General features: G+C 44.9%; 1 protein-coding gene and 2 long non-coding RNA genes across 15 annotated transcripts; 2 read left to right on the forward strand and 1 right to left on the reverse strand.

Annotated features, from left to right (window-relative positions):
- Window positions 1-223: 223 nt before the first annotated feature.
- LOC144115852 (uncharacterized) lies at window positions 224-7,742 on the forward strand. 2 transcript variants are annotated; one of them, XM_077650402.1, is made up of 6 exons: window positions 224-364; window positions 2,386-3,723; window positions 5,294-5,446; window positions 5,521-5,610; window positions 6,176-6,286; window positions 6,446-7,742. In XM_077650402.1, the coding sequence occupies exons 4-6, from the start codon at window positions 5,521-5,523 to the stop codon at window positions 6,623-6,625; spliced, it is 381 nt and encodes a 126-aa protein (XP_077506528.1). In that variant the 5' UTR covers window positions 224-364; window positions 2,386-3,723; window positions 5,294-5,446; the 3' UTR covers window positions 6,626-7,742. The 2 variants fall into 2 exon arrangements, 1 of the variants encoding a protein (XP_077506528.1); XR_013311573.1 differs by lacking the exon at window positions 224-364 and having other exon boundaries at window positions 3,496-3,792.
- LOC144115853 (uncharacterized) lies at window positions 6,292-14,152 on the reverse strand. 12 transcript variants are annotated; one of them, XR_013311585.1, is made up of 5 exons: window positions 13,477-14,152; window positions 12,339-12,564; window positions 12,071-12,125; window positions 11,465-11,507; window positions 7,884-8,404 (listed from the first exon to the last, which is right to left on the reverse strand). It is a non-coding gene; the product is annotated as an uncharacterized LOC144115853 (long non-coding RNA). The 12 variants fall into 12 exon arrangements; XR_013311582.1 differs by lacking the exon at window positions 7,884-8,404 and adding an exon at window positions 9,350-10,092; XR_013311584.1 differs by lacking the exon at window positions 7,884-8,404 and adding an exon at window positions 9,350-10,092 and having other exon boundaries at window positions 11,465-11,510.
- Window positions 13,795-15,572, forward strand: LOC144115855 (uncharacterized). Its single transcript, XR_013311586.1, has 4 exons — window positions 13,795-13,932; window positions 14,003-14,182; window positions 14,266-14,456; window positions 15,083-15,572. It is a non-coding gene; the product is annotated as an uncharacterized LOC144115855 (long non-coding RNA).
- Window positions 15,573-16,633: the final 1,061 nt, after the last annotated feature.

The raw sequence follows: 16,633 nt of genomic DNA on the forward strand, positions 1-16,633 counted from the left end.
CGCTTGCACACATAGAGCTACTACTACCAACACTAGAGCGAAAGCGGCGGCAGCACTCCAATGTAAACCCTCTCCACTTTTTTTATAACCGTGGACGACAGCCATCTTGTTACTCCGCTCATGGTTCCCTGCATTACCTGCATGGTCCAGGCGACCTAGACCAGGTTTAACGGCAGTTTGCAGCGTACTAATCTGGCAACCTCACAACTTCCCCCAGTATGGCCGCACGCTTCGTAGTGCGCGTCAAAAAGTTGTACGAGGAATGGTGCTGCGGCTTGCTTACGTACTGTGTTGAATTCCTTTCTAGTTCATGCGCAAAATGTTCGCGATGGTGCGAGCACGAAGATACTTCCAATACTTCCAGGTAGTGGTGAATCTTGTGCCGCTCATTACGTATGATTTGTGTTTGTGTGAGCCGAGATCAACGAGGATGGTTGGCGAGGTTCAGCAAGGTTTGTTTTGATGTACGGGGTATTATAAAGCATGCATGCCCCATGCCTTTTGGCGTAACCTGGAGTCTCTTTAGTAAAGTGTGCACCATCGCCACCTCCTGTCTTCTCCGGCGGTCAGATCTCGTTGGTGTTCCATACAGGAGACGAGGCAGAAGGGAGACGACACTCGCGCGGAGTGCAGCGCATGCCTTCTGTACCGCTGCCTGTGAAGATGCGAATTCTGTTTGAATACAACGGAAGATCTGTAACAGACTCCGTTCCGAAAGGTTTAATCTGCTTGCAACGAAGCACCAAAGCGTACATACATGGAAGAGCTTTATGCAAGAGACATGTGGGATAAGTCGCACTCGGAGAGCACTAACAGAGTATTGTGCAAGGTGATGATAGTAAAGAGAAACGTTGGAATGCGGTTTGCTTGCGTACAGCTTTGGAAATATTAAAAATTCAGGCCATATTCTGTAAAACAAAAAATTGACAATCAGTGTATCTGCAAAATTACAAGCATGTGAGATTATTAAGCAACCTGCCACAGCAAAGTTACAGCTGGTTTCATAGTTGACAGTCTTTTAACTTCAGCAGTTATGTTTGTGAATGCCTGCTTTTTATTTCTGCCATAAATTCCCTGATGTTACTGTTGTACACACTAGACAAAAGTATCATAGCTTGTAAATAATGTCTCAGTCATACACAATATAGCATTCAATACTTTGCACATCTTTTCACACACTCAAAGAATGCACATGAAAAAAAAAATAGAAACAGTACCAAGACCTCTGCTCTCATTTGTTGAACACCTAATAGGGCAGCCTTGATGCAGTACTGAGGGAAACTTGGAAAAAAAAAACACATGTTCAACATAGTATCAATACAGTGATTTTGCATGAACAATGTTCGAATAAATGTTCGATGTCACTCTTCATCATACTTGTTATCTATAGCAGGACTGTGCATTTGGTGCAGATCCCTTCAGAAATAGCATCCCTCATAGCCTGTGCCACTCTGGGATGTTAAACCCCACAAAACCAAAAAAATAGAACCTTCAGAAATGCACATGAGCATCTGTGTAAAAGCTGAAATGTGCAACTGCTTTGCATTTAGATTTCTTTAACGCGAATAAATGTTTGAGTACCTGCTGAGCACTTCAGTGATCTTAGCTTCGGAAACATTTTCTGCACTGAACATTGCACTGGTGAAGAGTTGTTGCATTACACATATAAGGTGTGTTTTAAGGAACTTCAACAAAAGGATTCTTATTTCTTCTACTACAATCAACAGACATATTTACCTTGCATGTCATGCATCATTGCCATTTATCTGACATAAGGCGCGACAAGAGATCTTTGCAAGGTAATGGAACGCAGTCCTGAATTTTACACTGCGATACTACTCTATATACATGTACATTGGCCAGGTTCATTCCTACAATGCACTGGTGAAGCTACCCCACTACTGTCGCTGTATCAACAGTTGTTGAACGCCAACTTGTGATAATCTAAAATCAGGAGTATTTAAGAGAATATGCAATGCGGCTAGTTGGAACAGCTGGTACTCTGTATTTTGTAATAAATTTTCGGCGTGTGTAAGACCCCCAGGTATCAAAATTATTGAAGAATCCTCTTCTGCTGCGTGCTGCATAACACAAGTGCGACTTTGGCTTGTAAAAATTTATTATTATTAGTTTATTCGTGTTTCCTTCATTCCTTGCTTTGCACTAAATAATTGTCATTAAGTTGCGGTGCAGACAAAGGGAGATAATCGAGGGGCTCATTATGACATATACACTTACAGTTCATTAACTTTGGACTCCTTCATGTATATGTCGCTAAGTTGATTAGTGCAATTGGAAATGGTTGTTATTGATGCTGAAACAAGATTTGCTTTGTAAGCAGTGCTCTAACATATGCCCCTCTTGCCTTCTCTGTTATCCTTCTAGCCTCCTCTCTCAGTCTGAGTGTCACATATTTCTTCAAAACGAACTTGATCACTCCAATTACATGTGCTGGGCTCTGTTTGTAATGTTCTACTTCATTCAAGCTCTGCTCATGTCGTTGGCAGAACTGCTGGAAGGACTGCATGGCCAAGCGGTCAACGTTTTTGTGCCCTTGCTCATCACTGCAGCGGAAAATCTTTAAAAAAAAACGCGACAGTGCCGTTATGAATTTTTCAGAGAACAGTACTCACACATAAAGCACGATGGCGGCATTCTGCGGAAACTGTGCACGAGCGAGACAAAGCGGTAGATCGCGAGGCGCGGAGCCACAGCGCGCTGCGTGCTTACGGCATCTACTGAGCAACTGACAGGCGTGCGTGTATAAGCGGAAGGTTCTGTTCTCTGTATTATCTTATTTGTTATCTGTGTTCTTATGCTTTTGATCGAAGGCGGACTTACTCGCCCGGCCGACTTCTATGGTAGTTTCGGGTGTCGCTCTGAACGCTGCCAGATTCTTGTGTGCGATCGATCGACCGCCGTGCGCGCAAGAGATACGATCGGCCAACGAGCGCACGGGAAACGACTTGCGTGTGCAGCGCTTTCCTGGCACAGAATCAGACATCCAAAACCAACACCAGCAGTGAAAGCAACGTTCGTGCGAAAGACTGCGAACCGAGCGGCGGGAGTGAATGAGTCCAAAGTGCGAAGAGTGGCTATAACGCACGGTCGAAAAAGAGGGAGACCGCTCTCAGTGGACTATGCAAGGGAGTGCCTTGAGCAGACACATGGGGTGGAGAGGTGTGTAATGCAGCGCGTATTGGGCGTATGAAACTGCCGTATCTTAATTCTGTCCTGCAGTCTACGCCGTAAGTAGTAATAAACTAGCATATGTAGGTAACCTACAGCTGCTACAGCAGACGAAACGAAAACGAAACTTTCCCAAGTTTTCTTGTACACGTTTGCATATTTCAAATTTTGAAACAACAAAAAGAGTTTGGTGTAATGCTCAAACATCTTCTTGGATGTTTAAAGTTTTAGAAGTTTATATTTAATGTAGCTATATTGAAAATATTCGCTTAATTTTCAGTAGCGCAAACAACTAATAAGTACAGGCAACTATGGGAGTAGCAAGATGGCGCTGCCCGAGTGGCCCGAGTGTATGACAACCTCCTCTCCGCGCTTTACCCCCCTGCTTGCACAACGTACTGTACATAGCACCTACAACAACAACAACAACAAGCACAATGGAGCGGCCAGCGGCGAAGAAACAAAAATCTAAGGAGCATTGCTGTGTTCCGCAGTGCGTGTCGGCAAGGTGGAAAGACTGTTCAATCTCTTTCCGTAAGTTCCCTTTGTGCGAGGACGATCCGCGACGCAATGTGGATAACAAGGCTCCGTATCGAAAAGCAGGTATCATCAACGATGTTTGTCTGCTCCCGCCAGTTTACTCAGCAATTCTTTTTCCCGGGAGAGTAGTGAAGTACTGTTAGCATACTAAAGTTTGCGAGTTCGATACGTGCGTGCAGACACGGGAGGTGCTGACTGAGAATGATTGCAATTGTGCCGCTTTTGATGACTCTGGGATCCTTTCGATTGTGTAATGTGTTCGCCGGGGCGACAATTGAGTAACACCGCCTCAAGTTGCATGTATCCGTTTGTAGATGTTCGGGCCAGCAGCGAAGAACACGGAGCCGAAGAGGCGTTCTCTTCACAAAATTCTGGGCGAAGGCGGCGCGCACTGCCCCATTGCTATGGTGTACTATATTATTATACCAATGCCGGCCGTTGTCCAAACGTGCGGGTCATTCTCTGCGTACAGATGTGACAATGATTTGCTTAGAGCGCTCAAGCGGTGCTGTGCGAAGTAAATGAGGTCAAATTCCAAAGCACATACCTTGCTCTCGAGCGCAGCCGATAAGCGAACCGCACAGGCGCAAAAGCGCCTTGCCCTTAGCGATATGTCGGGTTTAACGTCCCTAAGCGACACATGGGCTGTAAGAGAAGGCTCCAAATTAATTTATACCACTCTTTAACGCGTTTCTTCAACGCGCACCCACATGCTACAGCGCATGGGTGTTTTTGCATTTCGCCTCGCATCAAAATACGGCCGCCGCGCTCGGGATTCGACCATGCTGCTTTGGGATCAGTAGTTGAACGCCAAGGCACTGAGCCAACACGGTGGGTTGCCCCTAGCGAAGCAGCTGTGTAAAGTTTGAGCTTAATTTGCTCTGCAACACGCCGCTCGAGTGCTCTGCTCAAGTGAGCCGACCTCTGATCAAAGTTCGATCGTCATATAAATCCCAGTTAGGGATCGCTCCTTAACTGAGCTCAAAAACTTCACAATTCCAAGGCAGCCTGGTAAATGCGCCAATGAATTCGTTAGTTCTGTACTCGTTGCATTTGAGTTGCCGCATGCGAAAAATTCAGGAAGTATAAACTGTGCAGGCACAAGTACCTTGGCCCTAGCAAAGCAGTTGCATTAAAGCTCACTTCATTTACTACACAGTACACTGCTCAGGCCTTCCAGAAAAGCTTGCTCATTACTGTATACTTCAAATATATAGCAAGCACAAATGGCTGTGCCAAACTCTGTTTACCATTTGCTGTCCTCATTTGTATTGAACAAATTTTACTTCAGCAGTATACCGACTCCGACACCTAGGTTGAGGGCAATGTGTTATGGTATGTGGGGTTTAAAAAGGTGCACATGAGCTACGAGGGACATCATAGGGGAGGGCTCCGAATAGTTTCTACAACATGGATTGGGGTAGCCATCTGTATTGTTTTGAGTTAGTCTCTTAACGTGATTGAAAATTTGTTGTTTCCATGGTTGATGGCCTTCATCTCCAATCACCATTTTTTCCACTTGAGAAAAGCCACAAGACATAAAAGTGATTGTTTTATTTCTCAGAGCTCAAGTGCCAACTAAAATGCCCGCGAAAAGAAAACAGCTATACCAACAGAGAATCTTCCAAAACTATCAACACACAACGAAAACAAGGCTGCCAGCATCAAGGAGTTGTCGTCGGCTAGGCTTGCACGGCGTGCCCGACGCTCTGCCCAGGTACCATATGTTTGTGTGGAGTATTGTTCCAAGCAAACAGTTGCACTGCACTATGATTCTTTTTATTACTGCAGATGTTCCAGACTGAACCAGTCACACAGCCCTGTTCACCGTCACCCGAGAAAGCAGAGTTTTGTTCTGGCAAATCGGCTAGCACCAGCACGGTATTTACCATCATTCATCATCACCCTAACTACGCCCACTGCAGGACAAAGGCCTCTCACATATTTCTCCAATTAACCCTGTCTTGTGTCAGCTGCAGCCGTCTTACACCTGCAGACTTCATAATCTTGTCCACCCACCAGACTTTCTGCTGCCTCTTGCTGTGCTTGTCTTCTCTTGGAATCCAGTCAGTTGCCCTCCTTAATGACCATCAGATATCTCACCTTTGCATTACATGCCCTGCCAGTGCTTTTGACTAGAATATCATTAACGCGTTTATTCCCTGTCCCACTCTGCTCTCATCCAGTCTCAAAACGCTACATTTATCATTTTGCTTTCCATACCTTGTTGCGTTAAGCTCAACCTCTTTCAATAGCGTCAGTGTTTCTGCCCCATAGCAAGTACTAGCAACATACAGCAAGAGAAACTGGTAAACTGCCATTCACTATCTGAGAATACTTGCCAAATGCACTGCACCTCAATCTTATTGGCATGGGCAACTTGCCATTCATACTGTTTTACTTGTGAAGCAAATCTCTTTATCTTAAGACCAAACTTTTCTTCCAGGACTCTAGTCTGACCTGGGGCTCCAGTTCCCCCATGGTTCTGTGCAACGAAGACACAGAGATAGAGCACAGTTTCCCAATGATTCTGAGCAGCGAAGACGCAGAGAATACAGTGGGTTCACAGTTCACTCGACACTTTCTTTATTGATGCAATAAGTACATGCATTAGCATGAACGCTACAACTGTCTTGTTTTCCAATGTGTAAGTGTGTTGTGTAAAGCAAAACTTGCTTTACTAAGCGATGTGATTGCCACTTCTTTTTTCCAATAGCATTCTTCGTGCACAACTACAGTTCAAGCGCCACAATTTCTGACCAAGCACTTGGAGCAAGAAAAAGATATAGCAGGCATCCTCCTGGAATTAAGCTCACTTAAGCGCTGTACAGAAAACAAAACAGTGCAAGTGACATCTGGAGGATTTCCAAAAAAGGTTTGCAGACATGATAAGTGACAAAAATGTAACTACATTCACAGGGCTGCCGCCAGGAGCAGTTCTGAACGCACTCATCGAGTGCTACAAAAAGTTACGCCCACTGTCTGGTCAAGAGCACGTCAGCAAAAGAGAGGATTGTTTTAACGTTGATGAAGTTAAAACATAATATATCAACCGCCTTCCTCAGGCATTTGTTTGACTCCGCAATAACAACATGCAGCAGCATCATTGCAGAAACAGTGCAGGTATTGTCTGAAGTTCTAAGATCTGTTGTCATGCTCCCCTCAAAAGAGGAAATTGTTGAACACTTGCCAAAGCAGTTCATTAATGTAAGAGTTGTTCTCGACTGCACCGAGATAGCTTTGGGGCAGTGTGCACTGAGAGTGTATTCACACTACAAGAGGGGATTTACAGCTAAGTACATGGTAGCCGTCACTCCAGCTGGCATGATTGCTTATATAAGCGAAGGCTATGAGGGACGCGCATCCGACAAGGCCATACTCGAACAAAGTGGCCTGATTGATGCACTTGAGCCAGTATCAGATGCAATAATGGCTGATCGTGGGTTTTTAATCGACAAAATTTGTGCACACTATCTCATTGACCTTATCCGGCCTCCGTTCAAGAAACAAAAGCAGCAGCTGTCTAAGGGGGAAGCTCTTCGAACCCAGACAATTGCTTCGGCCAGGGTGCATGTCGAACGTGCAATCCAACGGATGAAAACGTTTTAAGATCCTGGCAACAAAAGTGCCATGGAACATGGTTGGGCAATTGGACGACATCCGCATGATCATTGCCGGTATAACGCACCTTTCATCCCCAATTATTGCTGCACATCGTTTCCTGTGAGATACTGCAATTGTGTGTAAATTTTTGAAGTTGTATGTGAATGCTAAATGTAACAAAATGGAAAAATTGCTTCAAGCGCATAGTTTTTCAGCACAACAGCACACAGTCAAAGAAAAGGACGAGCACAGCAATGTGTTCGTCCTTCTTTTTATTCTTTTTTTCTTTGACTGTGTGCCGTTGCGCTGAAAAACTATGAGCTTGAATCAAGAATACCAACTAGCCAAAGAACTATACTGAAGAAAAAATTGCTCTTGTTGAATAAATGTGCTTGCAAACAACTGACAAACTGATTTTATTTATGGTGCAAGGAACACCATGGCTGAAGTGTGGTCTGCTGGAGGTGGGGAAAGAATCCCATTCTTCTGAGCAATTCAAACACAAAAGCTTATACCCAGTGGTCACTGTTTGGTAGCATTGGACAGTGAACCTTGCACATTCTGCGCACAAAGCGGATGCTCAAACCGCTGGCCACTGCTGTGATTGCATGCACACAATTGTTTTGTACCTCTATTTCGTGTGCTCTCCGAGCTGTACTGTAACCTGTTATCCTTTGGCTGTTCGACTCTCTTCCCTGAGTGCATATAGGGCATAAATCTGACATGTTTTGCATGCATGGCCAAACCATATCAAAACAGATTTTCAGCCGGCTTTTCAATAAAGGCGTGTTGAAAGATGAGGATCATTGCAAGGCACTTCAAGTGACCACATGTTAGGTGTGACCGTCAAGCATTAGCATTCCAAAAGCCAGGGCAGTGCATACACATACTTCGGGCGTGACCGCAGCGGTGGCCAAGTGGTTGAGCATCCGCCTCGTATGCGGGAGGTGCGGGGTTCGATCCCCAGTGCCGCCGGGTACCCACCGGTGATACAATGGGTACAAGCTTTCCCCTGGTCTGGTGCTCGGCTTATTTAGGGTGAAATGCTTGGGAAATGGGTCTCTGACCCCACCTTGAGAAAAAGAAAAAATACCTTGTGACATGGCGCTCTTTGGCCATAGCTGCCCTTGCGCCATAAAAATCCATAATCATCATCACATACTTCGGGCATATTCCCGTGAAACAACTAGAAGCAGATAGTCATAACTCGAGCACGGCTGCCTAGCTCTGCAAAAAGATAGAGGCATTCTTGGGCTTTATTTCAGATTGAATACAGTCAAAAATGCTCCCAGTCCCCTAATTTCAACAGCTGCGCAGAAAGGTACCGTGTAAGAAGCAGGAAGTAATGTTTGCAGTTTTCATATCACAGACTGAGCACCTGCCATTATGTCCTAAGCATTAAAGGGGCCACAAACTGGTATGATAACAGAAGAGCAAGGGAAATGGCTAAGCATGTTGGAAATTCACCTATGCAACAAGGATGTGCACTTTCTGGTGAGGGCAAAGAGCAGGTTTACCTACGCCTCATCAGTGATTTGTATTTGCAACTTCATAGATGCAATGCCTGCATTTCGATGGAGGCTTAACGCAAAAGGAGCACTCATGCTGCAATATGTTGGCGTGATCTCGTGGTGCCCCAATTCCTAACCCTTCCCTGGAGCAGTGCGAAGCCGCCCTGGCCAGCTACAACTTGGCTGACTAGCTTCACCTGATCGGCTGGTCAACAGCAGTTTCAGATGCCATAGGGCTCCTGGAATAGGTGGCCCTCACCAGCACACTGCTCAACACTGACCAACAAATAAGTTTTACTCTCGCTCTGTGCACATTAAAGAACCCCAGCTGGTCGAAATTAATCTGGAGCCCTGCAGTATGGAGTCCCTCATAGCCCACAGGTTGCTTCAGAATGTTACACCCCACAATTTAGTTTGTACTCCTTGCTCTCTTTTTATCATGTTTTATGGCCCCTTTAGGCAGTATGATAAAACATCTGGCACTTAGCAGCAAAGACACAAGGGACTAAACGAATAAAAATAATTTACTGTCCTACTTTCTGCAAAAGCTCGGACACTACACATGCCTTGTAGATGCCAACAAGCGAGTCTTTGAACGATTCAAACATTTCTTCTTCATAAATCACATCTACACATGTAAATTGCAGGTTATCACAAAAACAAAAAAGTGTGCTTCTTTAACACTACAGATAGCCATCTGCACATTTAGCTGAGTCATATATTCTAACTTTAGCCTCAGCATTTCACTACTTCTAGAAGAATTTTGCAGCTTTACGGGGCACTTAATTTCCAAAAGGACCTCCTTGCCCTCGCAGCACTGGCAGAGAAAGGTTACCCTGCCAATAAATGGCAGATCACAGCGCAAAATGAGGCCAGTCTGCTGCAACTCGACTTTATGGCCCTGGGCTTCCTGCCACTGCACATATGTGTTTCATGCAGCATCTTCCTTGGCACTACCAGCTCACATGGCAGGGGTGCTTACATGAGATGTTCTGAGAATGAGGCTCAGAAATGGAGCAATATTTGGTGCAGCCAGCCTTTGCGCGAAGATATGTTTTGGCACGGGTCATGCAAGCGTGTGCAATGCTTGCAGTTACAAGGCCCTTCCTATATTTGTGCCATGCTGGTGCAGACTGCTGACCGCGTGTTAAACGCTCAATCTCTTTCCGGACAGTCTCTGGGCCACACATGTCACATATGTACTACAACACGCCTTCTGGAGTCTTGCTCTCCAGGTCTTTTGCCTCTTCTTTGAGCAGCACCAGAAGTGGCGGAGGGCAGGAATAGCATCGGGTATTTTTTTTGCACAAATAAGCACATAGCAACATTAAAACAGCTGTTCTTGAACATCAAAAAAGAGCAGCGGTACTAGTGAATTAACACTCACTTTCTTTTAAACACCTTTGCCTCAAAAATAGCCAGCTACTTCCTACAACTGTACAATTAATCACTTCATGTCAAGCCACTGCAATCAGCACATGACGATGCAAGGATTTACTTTGTTTAGCCGCTTAATCAGCCATTGATCTATATCAGACAATACAGAGCAAGGGCACTTATGAACCATCTTGCTTTCGTTTTCTCAACATACACCTCTGCACTCAACTTACTTTGCGCTCATTGACTGGTGTTCCCCTGGTGCAAATTATTTAGTAACTAGCTTTTGCCTAAAAAATTGTATATATACCTACAGTACCCTCTAAACATTCCCTTCCTTCATGTTGCGCACCAGAATGAGGAAGTTTTTCTTCACCTTGCGCAAGCTCTAAATGATTCACTTGAAAGGTGTACATTTAGCAGATCTGTATGAAGCGAATGGAGTAACATGAAATTATTTTAACGCTTGCCAGGCTTTTTCCTATCTGTTTTTCTGCGTGTGTTTTTCCAGTACCTGCGAAAATCATATTCAGCGCATGTTCAAAAGCATATTCCAGTACCTGCAAAAGCAGAGTCAGTACTGTGTGTGTCCCTTCTGTCTGCGTCCATGTCTTTTGCACTTTTTTAAGAAGCATATTCAGCTTTTCATAATGTCACAAAGCAAAGCACTTTTCCTTAAATGCTTCTGAGCCACAAGACAACAAATTTAATATAGTTCCAAGACCTATGACATCCGTTTTGCCATCTAAACAGCTTCAAGGAGGACAAAAAATGTACTAATTATGAATGATACGAATGATACTACACAAGCACACTACACCAAAAAATGTTCCCCTGAAAGCGCTGTGCTGAGAAACTGAACAGTGGCAAACATGTTACCATACTTATATATATATATGCAGACTATTGCAGCACTTTTGCCTCACTGCAAGAACAGAAATTTGTTTTACATTCAGCCACATTTCTTCTGATATCAGCAGGCCATAATGGCCTCATGATGACAGTTATAGCATGGTAGTGCTCTTACGTGTTCCGTTATGAAAACAGAAGCTATGCTACATAGACTTGACTGAACAAGTTCTTCAGTCCAGTTATGGCATGTAAAAAAATACATGATACGAAGCTGGCTGTAAGCATATGCTCACCATTACACGAAATGAAAGTTCCTGCTACTACACTTTTTATGTGGGCAGCTTATTACATATTTATCCCAGAATTTCTTATTACATCTTGCCAATACTCACTGCTTTTTCCTTGAACAGGCAATGAAGAGTTCAGCTGTCCTGGCTGCTTGGGTTTTTTGCAAAAGAATACAATATTGTTGAACACTTGGCAATAATGAAGTGCACCTCACTATGAACAAGACTTAAGTGTAGAAGCAGACATATCTTTCTGCTTTTTTAGTCAATTCACAATTTTCTTGAATACCACGCCAAGGTAACACCATACGATTAATTATGGTGCATAAGCATTACAACATAAAGCGCAAAGCAGTTGCAACACCTAGGGCCATCTGTGTCCTCACTTGTCTCTGGTCATCACATTCTGTTATCTGTAAGCATGCTAAACCATGCTGCCTGTACATTTCTTTTATTGCTTACAGTAACATCTGTGCAGAACCTTAGTGGTGCATTTTACATTGAGTGGAATGTTAGCATTTACCTAACCAAAGTAGTACAACTGCAAAGGAAGGCTGTGCAACTTTCTCGAAACTTGGCAGCTGCAGCCGACGGATGATGACATTTGCCTCAGAGGAAGCAAACCTACTCTGCCTTATGGGCTGCCCAAATCATTTATTTCACTGTCAAGCATTATTATATTATGGCAGTTGAGTACTGCTGTTGACTTACCCTCAATTTCTATCAGAAGTGTTGGCTTATCAAAAACCGCAACTGTTGTGTAAAGCTGAAAAGCAAATGAAACAGACATTGAAACCTTGGTAGAGACTCAGCAGAGAAATGCATAATGCATAGAAGGAGCCACACTTAAAGGAGATAAAAGAAATTAACCAAAAACTCCATACACAAATAATTTCAAAAACACCATGAAGAGATAAGGCATTCACATTCATGTTTCACCCACCAGCACTAAAACAAACTATATGCATGTAGCATTTACCTGTGGAATGCCAATGCAGAGTTTGGTGCACTGCTGCAAAGTAATGCAGCCATGCTCTCCCGATCGTTGTTGGGAAGCAGACGTGTAGGAGTGGGCAGTTTTGTGTGGCAAGATTTCCACAGCGGCCTTGGTGCGTACTTCTCTTGCACGTCCTTTTTTTTTTTTTTTTGCCCATGCACATTCCACATCTGTGCAGCTCAGCACCTGCAATGCCCGAAGCCCTACCCTAAAAGAAATATTTTGAATGAATCAGAGGATTTACTAATTTTTGACAACAGCTAAAACAACAGTTAAAGTGCACATTATTCAAGCAGCCAGAATACATAAAACAGGCTCTTAAAGCAACATCAGGCTCACGCTGCTGGTAATGTCTGTACAAAATTAATAAGATATTAGCTAGACACAAGTAAAGGCCCAGTGCATACTGATAAACTTCTTGCAGCCATGCTACAACAAAACATGAACATTTGGCATGTATGTAAGCAAACTTCCAGCAACTGGATTTGCTGTGTTTATCTATGGCGAGGGTCGAAGTGTTCGTTTCGCTTATTTCTGGAAACGCACGCGTCGTCTCCTCACAGGCGTGGTTTCGCGGAACCGCCGATCTGCCGAGGAGATCGGGCGACTGTCCGCCGGCCTGAAAAACGGTCACACTACGAAGATGACCGGTCGCTTGGTCGTGCTAGCGTCGTCGTCGGTCTATCCGACAGGCCGCGGTCTGCCAGCAACGGGATCTGCCGGTAATATCACCGACCACATTCCATTGTGCCTAGGCAATTCGAAGATCAGCTTACGGCTTACTGAACCCTTACAAACCTGAGGGGAAACAAACGCTATATCAATGCATAAAAATGTTTAAAATTTTCTGTACACCCCTACCACCACAGGCTATTCGATATTTGTTTTGGCGAAAAAGCCAAGCACGTGCAGCCAACAGCTTTATGAAAGGGAAGGCGAGTTCGCGTGCCGCACTGTGCAATCGGCGCAATCTAATGAACTCAACTTTTCAAACCACTCACCTCTTTCATAGCAGCGAAACAGCTCGACATACATGGCACTAGACGAGCAGTAAGTCGTGCGTTCCCACACCGATGTTTTACACCGGCTGGCGAAAAGATAAAAAGAGCGTTCTACTTACCTGTACAGGTGGATGAGGACTGCAGCAACTGCAGCAACGTGCTTGCATTTTGCCGAAAGTCCAGCTGTGCAGGAACAGGTATTGTCGACCAGAAGCGTTTGCGGGTCGGTAGGCTGGAAACGCCGATTGGTCGGTGGGATGCGTGTCTGCGTGACGTTTTTTCGCTTCGCCCTCGTTCTCAATCGGATGTGGGGTCGCTGCGCCTCTCTCTCGGCCTGTCCCTAGAGCGCCTAGGGAATCGCTAGGGCCGGCCGGCCGGCCGGCCGCCGGGCGTGCGTGGTCTGCGGGAATTCTCTTCGTGAGCGTAGGCGGCGACGCGCGCGTTTCGGGAGCTGTCCCAGGTACGGCTTTTTTTGCGTGGTGCGCAGCTGAAATTTCTGTACAGTTCTTGCTTCCACGACATTGCGACGACCCCCAAAAGGCGCTGACCAGCGAGAAATCGCCAGCGACATAAAGGTACGCATTTTATCTCAAATTTCGCTTCATGAAGTGCTGTACCGCTTACTACATGCCTTGCGCATTCCAGGACCTCGATTTCCTGCTGCAGGATCACGTGGCTAGTGTCGTGCTGGTGTTCAAACTTTTGCAACTCCATTACGACGACCCACATAAGGTGCGGTTTGAGGACCGCCGGCGTCGCCATCTGAACCGCCGTCTGACAGCCACGATGAAGCGCTTGTCGCGCGTGCACGTTCTCAATCACGAGGTAAGGGTTGAAAAACGTTTTCGCAAGTTTTCTCGTGCAGAACTCGCCAAATTGCGGCGCTTGTAACGTAACTTTTTTTGCAGCATCGTTTCCTGGATGCTTCTGGCGAGCCGATGCTCTCCTTATTTGCCGCGGACCGATACCACGTGGCGAGACGCCGGGGCATCGACCCCAGTGCGCCTTTGTTCCTTTGCAGTGGAAAGTCCAGGATAAAAGTGGCCACAATAATTCTGCCACTACAATCTGCCCTTTAGGATCGCTATCAGCTGCAACGGTAAGTCCAGAAGTTCTGACTCGCGCATTGTGGAAATCGCGCCTTGCCAAAGTGTCCAGCATTCACCCAGTGCAGTGCAGCTTTGTTTAATTCCTTAGAGACTTCTCGCGCTTTGTCGAAATCGACGGCAGCCGTGAAAATTTACATATTAGACCTCGCTACGGCTTTATCCCAGCGCAGCGCGCCTTTGTTTCTTTGCGTCGGCAAGCGTTAGAAGCGCGCGCCGTCTCGCGCTTTGTCCAAGTCGGCTCTAAAACTCGCGCTAGGCCTCGTTGCCTGGTTGACAAAGTGCACGGCTTTGTTCCTTTCAATGGCAAGCCTCTGTCACTACAGTCGGCGGCCTTAATTTTTATGATCGCTGTCAGCTTCAACAGCAAGTCCAAGAAAAGTTATGACGATCGCGCGGTGTGGAAATCGGCGGTAGAGACAAAAAACTCGTGCTTGTAGCTGCAGACTTACCCAGCTCCAGTGCGCCTTTGTTTATTTCCGTAGCGACTACCCGCGCTTTGTAGAAATCGACGCTAGCCGTGAAAATTTACATATTAGACCTCGCTACAGCATTAGCGCTGAGCGCCTTCGTTTCTTTGCTTTCTAACTTGTTTGCTCGTTACTTTTGTTCTTTTCAGTCGTTTCCTGAATCTGTCCAAAGAGCAGGGCTAGGTGGATGATTGTTCGCTGTCAGTGGAACCACATGGCGATCGCACTGCATACAGCACGACTTTGGTCCATGTGTTTTTTAAGTAAAAACATCAGATGTCGAAGGTCGTGCCCGAGGATTGCTTCGACAGCTGGGGCAAAACCATGGGGACCGCACACGCTGTGTCGTCGCGGCCAAGTGAAGAGGCACAAAACGGCTGTCAACCTTAATAAAGGCCCTTCTCGGGGCCGCCTCAGTGTTTCCTGGCAGATCACACGCTTTCCACCCTGTGCACGTGTTCTCCTCATTTCCAATTAAAGAGGTCCTTCAAACCCTGCAGAAGGCTTGAATTAGGAACTGCTAATATCAATATGGTACTTGAGAAACAATAGCGGCTACAATAACAAAGATGAAGAGGGGCTGGAGTTACACGCAAATAAAAAAGGTTGGAGGTACCCAGATAAGCTGAAATGGTTTTGGGCGGGAGTCCTAGTTATTCTATATAAGTCTCAAATAATGCATATTCAGCGTTTATCAAAGTTTTTGTACAAATATATAAAGAACATTAAGCATTCTAAACGAATAAGAGAACCATAGATCACGCCAGAGCTCAGAAGAATAATAAAGAGCAAAAAAGTACCATGCCTTTTTAAATAATCGCTCTCTAGAATCTCTTTTTAAAAATAAAACAAGAAATAATCTGCTGAGCTTAAGCGTGCTAAGATCGTGTATCATCAAAAACTGTTCTCTGATGTTAGAATGAAAAATTCAGACACTGTGTGGAAAGTTGTAGATAACTTGTTCCGTCGCAATACGAAAAATGCGCCAGCTCAACGAATAATCTATAAGGGCTCGGAATTATCCGGTCAGGCTCTTGCTGGCCATTTAAACAGCAATTTTTTAACCACCCATTTACCTATGATGCATCTACCTGAAGTTCCTTCATCTTGTAGCCCTTTCGAAAGCCTTTTCCTTGAGCCCACCAATGAGACCTTTATGAATTTGAATAATAGCAAAGCCTTAGATGTTGACAATATTCAGATAAAACCAGTCAAATGTGTACTATCATATATTGCACCTGTGCTTGCATACATCTTCAATTTGTTAATTGAAACGGGAGTTTACCCGGAATAAATGAAGAAAGCAAGAATGACAGTTGTGTTTAAAGGGGGAGATAAAGATGTAGTGTCCAATTATAGACCAATATCAGTGATTCTAGTCTTTTCAAAGGGCTTGGAAAAAGTAATCTTTTCCCGGGTAGTGAACTTTTTTAATGCAAAACAAATCCTGTCTGATGCTCAATTTGGCTTCCGAAGGGGAAAGTCGACGGAAACGGCTTTGTTATCACTTAAGGAATGTATCCTGCAAAACACTGAAGCAGGTATTCTCACTGTCGGACTCTTCATTGATTTTAGTAAGGCTTTCGATTCCCTAAACCATCAAATTTTAACTCATAAACTTTCTCAAAACGGAGTTCGTGGAACACCTTTAGACCTCATGAAATCATACCTGCAAAATCGAAAACAATCTGTCTATATCC

This window comes from Amblyomma americanum, chromosome 1, assembly GCF_052857255.1.
Source record: "Amblyomma americanum isolate KBUSLIRL-KWMA chromosome 1, ASM5285725v1, whole genome shotgun sequence".
Classification (NCBI taxonomy): domain Eukaryota; kingdom Metazoa; phylum Arthropoda; class Arachnida; order Ixodida; family Ixodidae; genus Amblyomma; species Amblyomma americanum.

Coding starts and splice junctions, on each gene's coding strand:
- LOC144115852 (XM_077650402.1), top strand. CDS start 5,521: ATGTTCCAGACTGAACCAGTCACACAGCCCTGTTCACCGTCACCCGAG. Junction 5,611..6,175: donor AATCGGCTAGCACCAGCACG/GTATTTACCATC, acceptor CTTTTCTTCCAG/GACTCTAGTCTGACCTGGGG. Junction 6,287..6,445: donor GCGAAGACGCAGAGAATACA/GTGGGTTCACAG, acceptor TTTTTCCAATAG/CATTCTTCGTGCACAACTAC.